Source organism: Ovis aries, chromosome 18 (assembly GCF_016772045.2).
Source record: "Ovis aries strain OAR_USU_Benz2616 breed Rambouillet chromosome 18, ARS-UI_Ramb_v3.0, whole genome shotgun sequence".
NCBI lineage: Eukaryota > Metazoa > Chordata > Mammalia > Artiodactyla > Bovidae > Ovis > Ovis aries.
Genome location: NC_056071.1, coordinates 20,400,674 through 20,416,563, shown reverse-complemented (window position 1 = coordinate 20,416,563; position 15,890 = coordinate 20,400,674). Strand labels below are relative to the sequence as shown.

The 15,890-nt window shown below is 53.5% G+C and overlaps 1 protein-coding gene across 3 annotated transcripts in view; it reads left to right on the top strand.

Moving 5' to 3' along the window:
• PLIN1 (perilipin 1) overlaps window positions 1-13,481 on the top strand; it is a 28,306-nt gene extending 14,825 nt beyond the window's left edge. For 2 of the 3 annotated variants that reach the window (XM_015101761.4, XM_042234957.2), the window contains 8 exons: window positions 133-191; window positions 2,876-3,080; window positions 4,931-5,013; window positions 7,005-7,269; window positions 7,800-7,972; window positions 9,734-9,925; window positions 10,334-10,579; window positions 11,570-13,481. In XM_015101761.4, coding sequence (XP_014957247.3) covers window positions 147-191; window positions 2,876-3,080; window positions 4,931-5,013; window positions 7,005-7,269; window positions 7,800-7,972; window positions 9,734-9,925; window positions 10,334-10,579; window positions 11,570-11,911 — 1,551 coding nt within the window. In that variant the 5' untranslated portion in view covers window positions 133-146 and the 3' untranslated portion in view covers window positions 11,912-13,481. 3 annotated transcript variants of the gene reach the window in all.
• Window positions 13,482-15,890: the final 2,409 nt, after the last annotated feature.

Here is a 15,890-nt window from a genome sequence, read left to right as displayed (position 1 = left end):
TTCATCCTCCAAATACCTTCTCTTCAGGGAACTTGAAGCCTGGGTCCCTTGATGGCCTTGAGGGATAGGGACTGACCCCGTGGATCTCAGGCTGAGGACTTTCTCATGGACCTAAAACCTTGTGCTTTGCAGTTTGAAGAGCTCCAATGGCAGTTAACAAGGGCCCCACCTTGCTGGATGGAGACCTCCCTGTAAGTAACTTGGGCTTATATGAAGAGTAGACAACTCTAAGGGGAGGGAGCAGCTGGGAGGAAGGGCTCAGGGGGCTTAGAGCAAAGTATGTCTAGGTTATATTCATAATTCATTGAGCATTACATCTTCATTATTCTTGCTTTTGCAGAAGGCTGTTAGAGAATGTGAGGGGTGGGGGGTGGGATGATGTCTTTTAAAAACTAAGCACCTGGGAGAAAAAATTGGCTGGTGGGGGACAAGGAGAGGAAGGCAAATACTATATTCTAAAGCCTGACACAGAAGTCCATGCTTTGTCCATTCAGGCAAAACTGAATTCTCAGGACCAAGACTCTGCATTCTATAACTCCAGAGCTATCTTGGATATGTTAGTCTATGTAAATGGCACCTCTTAGAGCTACACAGCACACGTTATGTATGTGAGGAGGGACTACAGGGGCAGTGTGTCTAGTACTGTTTGTCTAGCCTGGTCTTCAGCATGACTCAGACAGGTTTAACACGTTTAGGTGTATTGATGCCTCCTGGCAAGGCCTCTCCAACTTAGGCACAGTTCAAATAATGAAGCTGAAAAATTGTGAGCCCATCTAATATCCATCTTGTCCCAAGTTAGGCTTTAACTCACCTTTGCACTAGGAATTGCCATGTGTTGTATTTGATCATAGAACACAGAGGGGCATAAAATGGTCACGTGCATAATTAAGCCACCCTAACAGATGGTAGTGTATTCCATCCCAGGACCTCTCTCCTTCTTTGGCTTTGCCTGAATCAACTCCCGAAGGCTTTGTCCAAAATGTTAAAGAAAATTTTTCTTGTTTACAGTCATAACCCTTTTCTAGTTCAAATTGTCAAACTCATCTGCAAGGCCAAAACCTGAACTATTGTAGCCTACGGTCTGGTGTACATGCAAGTCTCCTACAAACAGAAGAAGCTAGGTCTTCCCCTCTGGAGAAAAGCTATGCAGCAGTGCAAATTCAAAACTACAAAAAGAACCTGAACATCTGAGCCAGACTTGGGATGTTTATGTGGAGAATTCCTAATATTCCTAAGAATAGACAGAAAAATACAATACCCTTCACTAGCCACAGCAACCAAATCCCATGGACATTCTGCCTTCTCCACACCCATCCTTTCACCCATCTTATGTTATTTTGAAGCAAACCACAAATTTGCCATCTCAGGCCTGAGTTGGAAGCCTGGCTCTGCCACTTATTAGCTCAGTGTGTTGTTGGGTAAGTCACTTCATATTGCTGAGTCTTTCTCTCCTCAGTGGCAAAGTGCTGGTGACAGTGCTGACCTCAGAGGGTTGCTGTTAGAGTTACATGAGGTTACGTTACCGAAGCACCTCAATCAGTGCCTGGAGCATAATGGCACTGAATAAATATTGTCTCTCTCTGCAAGATGAGAATCTGCATTTTTTTTTTTACTCAAAGACCGCTTTTTAAATTTTAACTAAGATTCCTAGGTGATCCAAAGTTTAATTATATGCCTGCTGCCAAAGTTAGAATGCATTAATAAGAGCCCAGCATCCCAGGAATGAGAGGTGATGGTCTCACTGGACCTCACACATTCAGATCATACCTGGAATGCTGTCTTCAAGCTTTAGTGCTATAAAGGCTGTGTCAAAATGTAGTGTGTGCAGAGGATGGAATTAGCAGATCAGGGCACTGATTCGTTTATAAGCTAAGTTAGGAACTAGAGCTATTTAGAATACAGAAGGAACTGCTAAAGGAAGAGATGCTTATCTTCAAGTGTGTGAAAGGCCAGCCCATGAATGATGAAATAGATGTGCTCAGCACTGTTCCACAGGGCAGCGGGTGGAGCAGTGGGTGGAGGTGGATTCCAGTTCAGCCACGCTGTCCAACAAGGGGCATAGGCCACTCTATGAGGAGTGAGCTCCATTCGAGGAGAATTCCAAATGCAAGCCTCCCAGACGGATGTGGGAAGCACTCTTGCTTCAGAGGCCCCTGGAGGCCTAGGATTCTGTCATTCTGTCCAGCTGGGCAGGTCTACACACCTCAGGTGCAGCCCTGCCACCTGTTGAGCTAACATGACTCTGCAGGCTTTAGGTGAGGCCCTGGAGGTACATTGGGGGGAGTCTCCTGGGATGGAGCCAAGCACACAGGTGATCAGCACAAGCACAGCACCACGTGCGAGTCCGGACACATCCCAGGGAGGGAGATGGTGACTTCTGATAGGAGGGAGAGTCAGGAAGTTTCTCAGGAGAAACAATGCTCAAGCTGCGTCTTCTGTCAGACAGAAAGGGCTGTGGGAGGGAAGGGGAGCACCGCAGGCAGTGGGACCAGCACTGGAGGCAGGGAGGTGTGTCCCAGAAAGACCCAAAAGATGCTCAGGGGAAGCTCCCGGTCCACGGTGGACTGAAGCGCCAGACAGGTACACCGGCTCCTCACTCCTGGCCGTGAAGTTCAAGTGGCTGCAGGGTGGGGTGGCCCCTGGAGGGTGGAGGCTGCCTCAGGAGCTCTCCAGAACCAGGACTGTGACCAGGAGAGCGCGGCCACCGGCTCTTGCGTTTCCTGGGAGGCCTGCAGAGGCCTCTCTATTCCGGATTCCTCCTAGGTCATCTGGACCCAGGCCAGCCCTAGTGGGCACTGCAGCTCTGAGACCGCCTCCCCAGGAGGTGGGAGAAGGAGGTGGGCTGATTTCTTTCGCTGCTTTCCTTCCACGCCAGGAGCAGGAGAATGTGCTGCAGCGGGTCCTGCAGCTGCCGGTGGTGAGCGGCACCTGTGAGTGCTTCCAGAAGACCTACGCCAGCACCAAGGAAGCCCACCCCCTGGTGGCCTCTGTATGCAATGCCTACGAGAAGGGTGTGCAGGGCGCCAGCAGCCTGGCGGCCTGGAGCATGGAGCCAGTGGTCCGCAGGCTGTCCACCCAGTGTGAGTCCTCGTGGCACTCGGAGGCTGACTGCCTGCCAATCTTTACCTGTCTGCCAGTCTGTCTGAGAGCCAGCTTGTCTGTTTGCCTTTTTGTTTGTATCTGACTACCTTCCTAACTCTCTACATCCCATTACATAGTTGTTTCATTTATAGATACAGGTGATTTAGATGCAGATATGTGGCACAGAGACTGCCTGCCAATACAGGAGACGCAGGTTCAGTCCCTCGGTCTGGAAGATCCCCTGGAGGAGGGCATGGCAACCCACTCCAGTATTCTTGCCTGGAGAATCCCATGGCCAGAGGAGCCATGGGGTCCATGGGGTCGCAAAGAGTCCATGGGGTCGCAAAGAGTCCATGGGGTCACAAAGAGTCAGATGCGACTGAAGAGACTTAGCGTGCAAGTATGTTACTGAGAGATGAGAGACAGATATAGACATAGGTCTCATCTCATCTATAATGCCTCATCTCTGATCCAGTTGGCATTTTCCTAGGATGATAATTGGCAGGAGAAGGGGTGGACAGAGTTATGGGGTGGGCAGTGGGGGGTGTGGGGCAGACCAGACACACAGTTTAGCTCCAGATCCAGCAGCAGCAGAAACTGGCAGAGTCTGGCACAGAGCCAGTGGGCAGGAGGGCTGGCCTGGCAGGGCTCGGGGGAGTGGAGGGAAAGGGGAAGCCCTCTGGGTCCCGCAGCTGATGCTCCTGGCCCCATGACAGGCAGTGGCAGAAGAGAGTTGCCAGCCAGGGCCCTGAAGGTGGAGGATAGCTTATCAGGCCTGCCCCTGTTCAAGTTGTTCTGCCTCATTTGAAAATATGGTCTCCCTGGCACAGCTCTTGACAGGACTGAGGGAAATTCCAGCAGTCTAGGACCTTCCACCATCCTGAAGAGAGTTATGGGTACCTGTGGATTTGGCACAGCAAATAGGAGAGGACAGATACAAAGAAGACCTGGGCCTGGGCCCACCTCCCTGCCTGCAAGCTCCTTAAGTAATCTCCCTGGGTCTCATTTGGCCCAATATCAGAAGTCAGCTGAGTCATCTGAACTCTCTGCTGCTTGAGAATTTTGTGAAAACCTAAGATACCTGGAGAAAGAATATGTGAAAGAGAAGATGTAGGTATCCTTTGAAACTGTGATCTCCATGATCACGGGTGCAGAGCTGACGTCCTCAGTAGCCCCTGGGCCATGTCTTCCAGGAGCATTGGCATCCTCTGTCACTTGCCCCTTTCTCTTCCCTGTGACCCTCTTCCCACTGCTGACCATCTCACTCCTCAAGGTTAAAATGAAGGGTCACGGACCATCTGGCACTCTAGACCAGCCTGTCATCTCTGGCCCTAAGCAGTGCCAGGCCAGCTCCCAGCAAGGTCTTCCCTGAGGGCCCGACTGCCTTTCCTTCCTGCTGCCACTTCTGCTTTCCCCTGTCATGTTCGCCCAGCGCTCACCCAGACAGGGGTCATAGGAGGACGAGAGTTGGTGATTCCCATAGGTTCTGTCACTTCCTCCTCCTGACAACCCTGCAAGGTTTGTCCACATTAATGCACACTTGACAAATAAGGAGCTTGAGGCTCGGCTAGGTTAAGACTTGCCTGAAGTCACACTGCAGATGCAGGTGCCGGGCTCTGAGAGCAGGTGTGCATGACTGCAGAGCTACCCAGAGGGGAGACATCCCGGTGTCAAGGAGTCACAGTAGATGGGGGCCAGTGGTGGCAGAGGGCCTCAGGCTGCCCAGCACTTTGGAGGTGGCAGGGCTAAGGGTTTGGAGGGCTCCAAGGTGCCTTCCTTGGCACAGAGGCCCCTGGTAGTTCCTCACAGTAAAGGCAAGGTTCACCCCACCATGGCCTTTTGCTTCCAGTTGTAGCTGCCAACGAGCTGGCCTGCCGAGGCCTGGACCACCTAGAGGAAAAGATCCCCGCCCTCCAGTATCCTCCTGAAAAGGTGAGCCCCGCCCCTCTTCTCTGCACGCCCACCTTCTGTTGTCACTGCCTCTCAGTGGAGGAACAGGCATGAGCCCATGATGCAGGATGGCGTGGCTTATGCCTTCCCAGGCTGGGGGCCACTGCCTGCCCCTAAAACTGCACAGCGGGCTTCTTCCTCTCCCTGTGGGACCAGACAAAGGCAGGCTTTCTGAAACCAGCAGGCACAGCCCAGAGGCAGACTCATACAGGAGCTGGGAGTGGGGGCCACTGCTCCTGATCCCCCCTCTATGACATACCCCATGGGCCTACATCAGACCATTTGGTGACTGCTGCTGCTGCTGCTAAGTAGCTTCAGTCATGTCTGACTCTGTGCGACCCCATAGATGGCAGCCCACCAGGCTCCCCTGTGCCTGGGATTCTCCAGGCAAGAACACTGGAGTGGGTTGCCATTTCCTTCTCCAATGCATGAAAAGTGAAAGTGAAGTCCCTCAGTTGTGTCCGACTCTTAGCGACCCCATGGACTGCAGCCCACCAGGCCCTCCATCCACGGGATTTTCCAGGCAAGAGTACTGGAGTGGGGTGCCATTGCCTTCTCTGATTTGGTGACTACAGACGCCTAAGATCATGGGTCACACTCACCAGATCTCAGGATTGCTGTCCCATGTCTTCACAATCCAACACCTTATGAACCATGAGACTGAAAAAGTCGTTTCACCTGGATATGTATTCACTGGGTATTTGCCGTCTTAATGGCCAGGTCTGGTGCTTCAGGGGAATACATTTCACTCTCAGACCTCATCCATCTCACTGATAAACTACCACTCATCTCACATTTACTGAGTGAGCCCTAGCCTATGCCAGGAGTCATGACACGTGATTTATAGAGTTCTCTCCTTTAATCCTCTTTCCCCCTGGTGGCTCAGACATAAAGAATCTGCCTGTAATGCAGGAGACCCAGGTTCAATCCCTGGGTTGGAAGATCCCCTGGAGGAGGGCATGGTACCCCACCCCAGTGTTCTTGCCTGGAGAAGCCCATGGACAGAGGAGTCTGGCAGGCCACAGTCCATGGAGTCACAATTGGACACAACTGAGCGACTAACACTTTCAAACCTTCTGGGATAGGGGTGGTATCCCCATTTGACAGAGAAAACTAGTGACTTCCCCCTGACCACACAGTCTGAAGTGGAAGCCACAGGAGAGCAGGGCTGTTCAGCTCTGAGGCCTTGCTCTTCACTTATTTTTCCAGATAAAGGGCAATGCCTTTGTCACAAAGAAGCTCCCAAGTCAAAGGAGTTGTTCAGTCGCTCAGTTGTGTCTGACTCTTTGAGACCCATGGACTGCAGCACACCAGGCTTCCTTGTCTTCAGTGTCTCCCGGAGTTTGCTCAAACCCATGTCCATTGAGTCAGTGATGCCATCCAACCATCTCATCCTCTGTCGTCCCCTTCTCCTCCTGTCTTCAATCTTTCCCAGCATCAGCGTCTTTTCCAATGAGTTGGTTCTTTGCATCAGGTGGCCAAAGTAGTGGAGCTTTAGTGTCAACACCCGTCCTTCCAAGGAGTATTCAGGAACCCAAGGAACTGTATTAAAAGGCAAAAAGTCAAAGGAGAGAAAGACGTTACTTTAGTGCAGAACCTGTATAAAGGCCAGCCACATTCGTACGGTCGCCTAATTATAGGTGGGAATGTGAGGAGTGCTCTGAGGGCAGAACAGAAGAAACAGTGGAGGAGGTGCCTTGAGGATATAAGGACAAGTGTTATCAAGAATTTGGTCACTGGGGTGATTCTTGAGGGATGATTAGCATCTCAACAGGCAGAAATGGGGTACAGAGAAGCCAAGAGATCCAAGTGGTTGGCGCAGAAAGGACTCGAGCCCTTTCCCGTTAAAGTTCAGCTTAATCAAGGTGCCCCAATACTGGCGCCAGTCCCCTGGGCCTTTAAGTGAGACTTTCCTGAAGCGGGATGTAGGCCCTGCCAGAGCCTCACGTCTGACTCCCCATCCCTTCCACCAGATCGCCTCTGAGCTGAAGGACACCATCTCCACCCGCCTTCGCAGCGCCAGGAACAGCATCAGTGTGCCCATTGCCAGCACTTCAGACAAAGTCCTAGGGGCCGCTCTGGCCGGCTGTGAGCTCGCCTGGGGGATGGCCAGAGATACTGCCGAGTACGCTGCCAACACCCGAGCTGGCCGGCTGGCATCTGGAGGGGCTGACTTGGCCTTAGGTGGTGTCGAGAAGATGGTAGAGTTCTTCCTCCCTCCAGCCAACGAAGAGTCAGGTATCTGCCATTGTGGGGGTTGCTGGAAAGGGAGATCCCCCTCACCCTTGCCCTGTTGCTTGTGGATAGGAAGAAGCAGCCAGGGCTCATCTAGCCACTGCTCTCCCTGGTGGCTCAGAGGTTAAAGAATCTGCCTGCAATGCAGGAGACACAGGTTCTGTTCCTTGGTTGGGAAGATCCCCTGGAGGAGGACATGGCAACCCACGCCAGTATTCTTGCCTGGAGAATCCCATGTACAGAGAAGCCTGGCTGGGTATACTCCTTAGGGTCATAAAGAGTCGGACACGACTGAAGTGACTGAGCACACGGCCACTGCTGTGGAGCAGGGAAGGCCCAGCAAGATTTCCAGAGGGCTCCATTTTCATTTGGCCCCTCTCCCCATTTTTAAGTGGAGAAAGTGACTTCCCCAAATCTCCAGTGAGCTTGTGTTGGAGTAGGGTGATCCCTTTCCAACTCTAGACACAACCCAGCTTTGTCCAGCCCCTCTCTGATCTGCTTTCCTCTCCTTCCCCCCTACAACTCCCACCTAGCCCCTGCCCCAGGACTGCAGGATGCCCAGAAACCTCCCAAGGCCAAGCCGAGCTTCGTGAGCAGGGTTGGGGCCCTGGCCAACACTCTCTCTAGACACACCTTCCAGACCACAGCCCGGGCACTGAAACAGGGCCATGCCTTGGCCATGTGGATCCCAGGTGTGGCGCCTCTGGTGAGTGTCTGCCCTAAGTTGCCATGGCCTGGGAACCCTGTGGACCTCCTGGTCCCTCCCATCCCCTATCCAATTCCACCTCCTGTCCCCAGAACATCCTGTCTACCAGCCGGGGTGGGGGGGGGGTGGCGGGGGGTGGGTGGAACATTAGGTCTAAGGATAAGAGACCTTAGGTGGGGTGGAGGGCTAACCCTCTAGGATGCAAGGGGAGAAGAGGGCAGGCCTGCTTGTTAGGATCATCCTGCCCCACCCCACCCCCTTCTGTCTCTCCCATTCTCCCTCTAGGTTCCACTCTATCCCCCAACCTTCTTGGGAGAAAGCAGAAACCTCCCCCCCCTCATCTTCTCTGTAGGCACTTGGGAGTGCCACCTCTGAATCAGCAAGGTGCAAGGCACCAAACCCCTCCTGTGGGGCAGAAAGCGCCTGCTTGGCCATATCCCTGACTTCCCCCAGGCTTCTGGTTTCCCTTCTAGAGGCTTCTGATTGGCATCCCACTGCACCTCTGGTAGAGCTGTCTTTTCTAGCCCCAGATAGGGCTTACTCCCCCCAACACCACACTCTCTGTGTATTTTAGCAGGGATAGCCTGGATTTTTTTCATAGGAACTTTAATAAGAAACTAAGCCCCGTGCCCCCACTAAAAAAGGAAATAAAAACGTTACCGCATAAAGGTCAGTGAACAAGATAACCACTTTTCAGTCATCATGAGGGTGGCACTTTTAAAAGCACTGTCAAACCTGGCTCATTCATTTAAGCAAATGTTTGCTGAGAGCCCACCACATGCCTGGTCCTGTAGGGAGCAGTAGTTCTCCCCTGTCTCCTACACTGGGGGTCACTTCCCCATGGGGGCTAGGCTAACTCCTGTGTCCTAGCCTAGCCCATAGTGGTTGGAGGCCACTCTGCAGCACAACCTCAGAAACCACCATTTACATAGAAAATAATGGTGTCCCCTAAGGTTGTGTAACAAGGAGACTCTGTTTGTGGGGCCCCCTAGGGGTTTGAAATGAGCTGGGCTGTGCCTCAGTGGACACCTGCCCACCTGCCCAGGTCAGTTTCCTCCCATGGGACCCTCTGGCCCTCTTGATTTTTTTCACTTTTTAAAGAACTGCAAGGAGTACCTCTGAAAGCTAAACACACACATCCCCTATGACTTAGCAACTCTACCCAACAGAGAGGAGAGCTTATATCCCTCAAAGACATGTTGGAAATGTTACTATCAGCTTTATCCTTAGCTAAGAAATGGGAACAACACAAATGTCCATCAGCGCTGAAATAGGTAAATTTTGGTATATTTATTCAGTGGGGTGTGACACAGAAATGACAAAGGAGGAACTGTTCAGACAGTACTGTGGGTGAATCTTACAACATGACATTGAACAAAAGCTGTGCATGGAAGGAAACACGTGTGAGGCCATTCACAAATGGGCGGGATTGATGCTTGGTGATAGAGGCCAGTGTGGTCCCCTGAGGCGGTACCGGCTGGGTGAGGGGCACGGGGTTTTCTGGGGTGTTGAAAATGGTCTCTGTCTTGATCTGTGCTGGTCACACTCACATGTGTTTCTAAAAATTCCCAGAGCTGTACACTAAAGCCGTGGGCACCTCAGTGGGTGTAAGTTATCACTCCATAAAAAGTTGGACAGTCCCCTGGGGCCAGGCCCCGCTTGCCTCCCCCTACCCTGACCTTGCGGGGCTTTGCCTGCTGGGGCTGCCTGGCCTCTGGCAGGGGCAGTTAAGCGAGCGGACCGCCGCCTTCCTGCCCTCAGAGCAGCCTGGCCCAGTGGGGCGCGGTGGCGGCCGGGCAGGTGGTGTCACGGCGGCGGAGCGAGGTGCGGGTGCCCTGGCTGCACAGCCTCACCGCCACCCGGGAGGAGGACCACGAGGAGCACACGGACACTGAGGGGGAGGAGACCGAGGAGGAGGAGGACTCAGAGACCGAGGACAGCAAGCTCAGCGAGGTGAGGGGAGAGTGCCAGCCGAGGGGGTGTGCAGGACCCTGGGGGTCCCGTGGCCCCCTGAGGGGGTGAGAAGCAGAGGCACAGGGTGACACCAGGGTCTCTGCCCCCAGGCCCAGGGACGTGCACGTGGGTGCAGCACTCTTCCCCTCACCCCTGAGCACCCAGCTCATAGTTCTCTCAGCAGATCCTCACAACAACCCCATAAAATAGGACAGAGACTGTCATCCCCATTTTGCAGATGAAGAAACTGAGGTTCAGAGCACAGAAGTGACCTTCCTAAGAGCCAGGCCTATAGTTCCTTCTTTTCCCGATTTAGTGTCCAGATTCTTTCGCCTCTGGCTCCAGGGATGGTGAGGGGACGGGTCAGGGGAGTTGCTGTGGAGGCACTGACCCTGCTCTGGTCACCAGGGAGCAGGCCTGCCCGGCCCGCAGGGCCTCCTGGGCAGCATGGCGCACACCCTGCAGAAGGCCCTCCAGAGCACCGTCTCAGTCGTGATGTGGGCACCGGCGGCTGTGCTGGGCACGGCGGGGAGGATGCTGCACCTCATGCCGGCCCAGGCCACCTCCTCAACCAAGGGCAGGGCCATGTCCCTGTCTGACGCCCTGAAGGGTGTCACTGACAACGTGGTGGACACAGTGGTGCACTACGTGCCGGTGAGCGCCCCCCACCCTTCTGGCTAATGCCCACCCCCCAGAAAAGCAGATTAGACTGAAGGGGCAACAGCGGCTCTCCCTTCCCCAGTCTCTGACATACTGTGGCTTTGACTGGGGGCCTTTGCAGCCCCAAGAATATAGAGACCGGTGGCCTTGGCCTGAGACCCTCCCCCACATCCATCCTTCCTACCTGCTGCTGGAGAGGTCACCAATCATCCGTCTGGGGCCCCCACTGGCCCAGCCCTCACCCCTCAGCTCCCGACCGAGGGGCCTGGCAGGTTTGCATGCTGCTCCCTAGGGAAGCGTTGGAGGGAGGCTTCCAGGACCCCTTGGGGGGTGGGCTGTGTTTCAGGGGACAGCAGCTGCCCCCATCCCAATTCCAATACCTGTTCCCAGCAGGAAAACCCCAGGGGTGCCTACTATCAGTTTGGGGGTCCCTGGGTCCCTTCCCAGAGCAAGTTAACAGGTCATGCAGGCTCTAGAGAGCAGGTCAGAGTAGGAGGCCCCTTCAAGCTGAGGGTGGAGAGGGCTGGGAGGGTAGGGGTGGGGAATGGGTTACTAGTCACTGATTCACACCAAGAGGCTTAAACAGGGATTCTTGGCAGAGAGCTCCCTTCACTTTGGACCCAAAATGGAGCCAGATGTGGATACCCTGACCCAGGCAGGGGCAAGGTGTGGGCTGTCCTTAGCTTATGGAATTGGGCCAAGGAAGGGTCAGGAAAGCCCCTGACCTCCCACTGAGGGACCTCTGAGGGGGATCCCGGGGTCCGGAAACTAGAGGGTGGCTGCCTGCCTCGCCTTGGGGGTCCGCACTTGCACGCCGGCAGGGGTGGCCGCCCTCGGCAGGTTCCCCTGCATCCTCCATCCCCGTCCCACTCCCGCCTGTGCTCTCCGGATCGCGCGTGACCGCGGGGCCGCAGACAAGGCGGCGGTGGGAGGTGCGGGGACAAGGGCCAAGTTGAGGGCCCTAACGTGGCTGCCGGCCCTCAGCTCCCCAGGCTGTCGCTGATGGAACCCGAGAGCGAATTCCGGGACATCGACAACCCTCCGGCCGAGGCCGAGCGCCGGGAAGCGGAGCGCAGAGGGTCCGGCGCGCCGCCCGCTTGCCCAGAGCCCGCCCAGCGCCCTGCGCAGCCCCGCGGCAGCCTGCGGAGCGCTCGGGGCCCGGGCGCGGAGGAACGCGTGGACGCAGCCGCCTTGCCGCGCGCCGCCTTCCCGGCCATGCCCCGCGAGAAGCCCACGCGCCGGGTCAGCGACAGCTTCTTCCGGCCCAGCGTCATGGAGCCCATCCTGGGCCGAGCGCAGTACAGCCAGCTGCGCAAGAAGAGCTGAGCCGCCTCCCCACCGCCCTCCCGGCCCGGCGCTCATCCCCCACCCCGGGCCGGGCCGCTGTGGCCAGCAGACAAACAGAACCTACGAGAAGTGAGCGTTGGCTTCCTCAAAGTAGTCCCGCTGGGTCCCGAACCTCCTTCCAAGGATGCTGCCAAGGCACACATCTTTTCAGCATCCTCTTTGGGCTTAGCTATCAGAGCCCATTTTTGAGAAACATCAGAGTAGTAGTCTGATTCTAGGCCTTGGTTTTTTGATTTTTTTTTAACCAAAAGATTAATTGCCCAACTTATCTCTCACTTCTTTCACCAAATTTGTGGCCCGCTGACATTTAACTGTTTCCATATTTACATCCATCCTCTGTAGACAAATATATGCTACCAGCGAGTAACGTATCACCACGCCAAGGGTTCAAGCAGGCGATCCTGACACATGTTCAGGCCCCGAATGCGGAGATTCCTGTGAGTACACAGGCTCTCAGCTGACTCCTTCAAAGGGAACAGCGTGCGTGTGTGGTAAGTCGCTTCAGTCGTGTCTGACTCTTCGCGACCCCACAGGCTGTAGCCCGCTAGGCTCCTCTGTCCATGTGATTCTCCAGGCAAGAATGCTGGAGTGGGTTGCCATGCCCTCTCCTCCAGGGGATCTTCCGGACCCAGGATTGAACCAGTGTCCCTTATGTTTCCTGCATTGGCAAGCGGGTTCTTTACCACTAGTGCCGCCTGGGAATCACCTAGATACATATTAGCATCATTTTCTGAGAAGCCTGCCCTCTTCACAGGCTGAATCCTCGCGTGTGCTCTGTAGCGCCACCTTTCTGTTCCCAGCTACATTGCCGTTTGCACCGTTCCGGTTTTACACCTAATGTTCACTCTTCCTTCCACGTTTTGAGTGCTGGCACCCCCAGTCCTAGGAGACAATAGAGAACGTTAGATATATAAACAATATATATATATAGAATCCATCGGGCGTCCCTTGGTGGCTCAGCGGTAAGGAATCCACCTGCAACACAGGAGATACAGGTTTGGTCCTTGGTTGGGAAATCCCTTAGAGTAGGAAATGGCAACCCACTCCAGTGTTCTTGCCTGGGAATCCCTTAGACAGAGGAGCCTGGTGGGCTACAGTCCAGGGGGTCGCAGACAGTCAGACACGACTGAGGGACCGAACAACAGCAGCATGGACCCTATAGCCACAGCTCATTCCAAACCTGTGTTTGAAAGTGTTAATATTCGGTACATTTAGAAATGCATACATATAATTTAAAATTCAAACATTGCGAAAGGGTGTGTGCTTTCCTCCCTGAGTTCCCTGGTTCCCCTTTCCCAGAGCACTCTTGGCCCCAGTCTTGTGCACCCTTTCCATTACAGACTGAGGGTGCGCAAGCACACGTGTGTGCCCTCCCCACTCTATACACACTGTGGGTGTTACACTCGCTGCTTTTTCACTTAGCAATACATCTTAGAAGTATTTTTGTAAGCAGTATCATAAATCCTCCTTGCTGTTTTAACAGCCACATAATAAGTGCTTCATAATATAGACGTGCTATATTTGATTAAACCAGTTCCTTAATCATGAACTTTTCTGTTATTTCCTTTTTTTTTTTTTGCTACCAGGAGCAGGGCTGCAATAAATATATTTATACAACAATGTTTCATGTAGATGTGTGCCTGTATCTATAGGGTACATTTATAACTTGAAACCATGACATGTTGAGTGAAAGAGCACATTCATTAAAAAATATTGGTAGGTGGTACAGTGGATAAGAATCCGCCTGCCAACGCAGGGGACATGGGTTCGATTTCTGGTGCGGGAAGATCCCACATGCCGTGGGATGTGGGCCATGTGTCTGGCACATGGACTTAGTCCAACAAGTCCATGTGCCACAATTACTGAACTCGGGCCCTAGAAACCCCTGCCGCCCAAGTGCTCTGACTACTGAAGCCTGCACCCCTAGAGCCCCTGCTTCACAAGAGAAGCCACCACAATGAGGACCCTGAGCACTCAAGAAAGAGTAGCCCCCTCACTGCAACTAGAGACAGCCTGTGCAGCAAAAAAGACCCAAAACAACCAATAAATAAGTAAATTATAAATAAAAGAAAATACTGATAGATAATAGTAAATAGCTTTCCAAACCAAACTTGGTTTTCCTTGTTATTGTCATCTGTACCTGCACAGGTAATTCTGACATTTCTGTCCATCCTTTTGACATCTGTATACACACGCTTATCCCCTCACCTATGAGTGCCCTCTTGGCCTCCACTCTGTCGCACACCTAGGAGTCCAGCTCCCTAACTCTCCCTAACACTGACTCTAGACCCTAGCAGACCTTTGGTGTAAAGAGTCGTTGGCCTTGATCCACGGTTTTGGAATCTAGGGATGTCCAGAATGAGGAAAGGGGAGTGTTGATGGACATACACAGGGGGACATGGTCAGGACCTTGAATTAGCTTTGGGATCAAGCTCACCCACCTCAACCCCCACCTCACCCTCTCCCCCTACCTCACGCTCACAATCCACAGCACACTCAGCAGTTTCCTGGGGAGGGGGGATGTGGATCTGGCAAGTGAGGCCTTTAGAAGCTTAAGAGGCCTAAGAAGACAGAGTCCAGCGTAGCCCTGGCAGGGCCCCCATGGGCAGCTGTGGGAGACCTGGCCTCAGGCCTGATGGTGTAGATAGAAACACCCAGCTATCCTGGGCATCACTTGTCCACACCGCCTTCTTCCTGGAGTTCTGGAATCCACACTCCTTACTGTCTGTTCCTCCATAGCCCTGGGGCCCCTCCTGCCAGGAGAGCCATAGAAGTCAACACACCCACTGGCCAGACCCAGACCCCTCACCCTGTCCTGGATCCCAACCAGGGTGCTGGAACCAGCATATGGCACAGGACAGCCCAGGAGGCAAACAGCTTGTCCCCAAAATTCTGTTTTTATCATTAAACAGATAGCAAAGTGCTCTGAGCCTGGCCCTGTCTTTCTGAATACTTTCTGGTGAGAAATGAGAAATGAAGCATCTCCTCTAAATGACAGAAATCTGCTTCATTAGCTCCAGGCTGGATGTGGGGCTTTTCTCCTGAGAGACATCAGTTTGGCTGGCCTTCCTGCTCATGTGGGTGTGATGGCTCACCCACACTCTGGACCTCAGGAAGACCTCCCCTCATGCTGGGATGCCAAGGTCCCTCTCCAGAGAAATGCATTGTTCCCTCTCTTCTGTTGCAGCTCACAAAATGCACCTCCAACTGAATCACAGTTTTGGAGATGGAAAAACAGTCGTTACACTTAATAACATGCATTTATCATGGTTTTTTTTTTCTTTTCTGTGTTAGGTCTTTCTTGTGGCTCTTGGGCTTCTCATTGCAGTGGCTTCTCTTGCCACAGGGCACAGGCTCTAGGGTGCTCGTGCTTAGTTGCTTCCCGGCGTGTGGGATCTTCCCAGACCAGAGATCGAATGCATGTCCATCAAACGCAGGCGGAGGATTCTTAACCACTGGACTACCAGGGAAGTCCTACAACTTGGGTTTTAATGCTCATTGTATTAAGCATAGTTTTCCTAAACATTGAAACTTGGTGGTATATTGGAGAAGACAAGAGTCAAATATGGCTTGAGTGATGGGGTGGATGGTGCGGGGCATGCTGGAAGAGATGTTTGAGGGTGGTTTCCTGGACAGCTCCTGCTCAGGAATACGCATGATGAGCCCCCTCTGCAGGACTTCCACTGACTGTTCACCCACAAAATTGCCTCCCCAACTGGAGAGGCTAAGAACTTAGTGGCAGCCCAGACCTCCCACTAGCCTCTTCTAGGGCCAGTTGTCCAGCCAGGAACCCAAGGCTGGGGGGCAGTGTGGTCCACCAGTGAATCCCATGCCCATTTCAAACTGGGGACTTATGAGCCAGAACTGTGGGGCCAGGATTTCTCAGGCCATCTTGCTCTCTGCCCAGCTTGCTAGAAGGCCTGAACAGGAGCTCCCTAGTGCTTTCATCCATCCACCC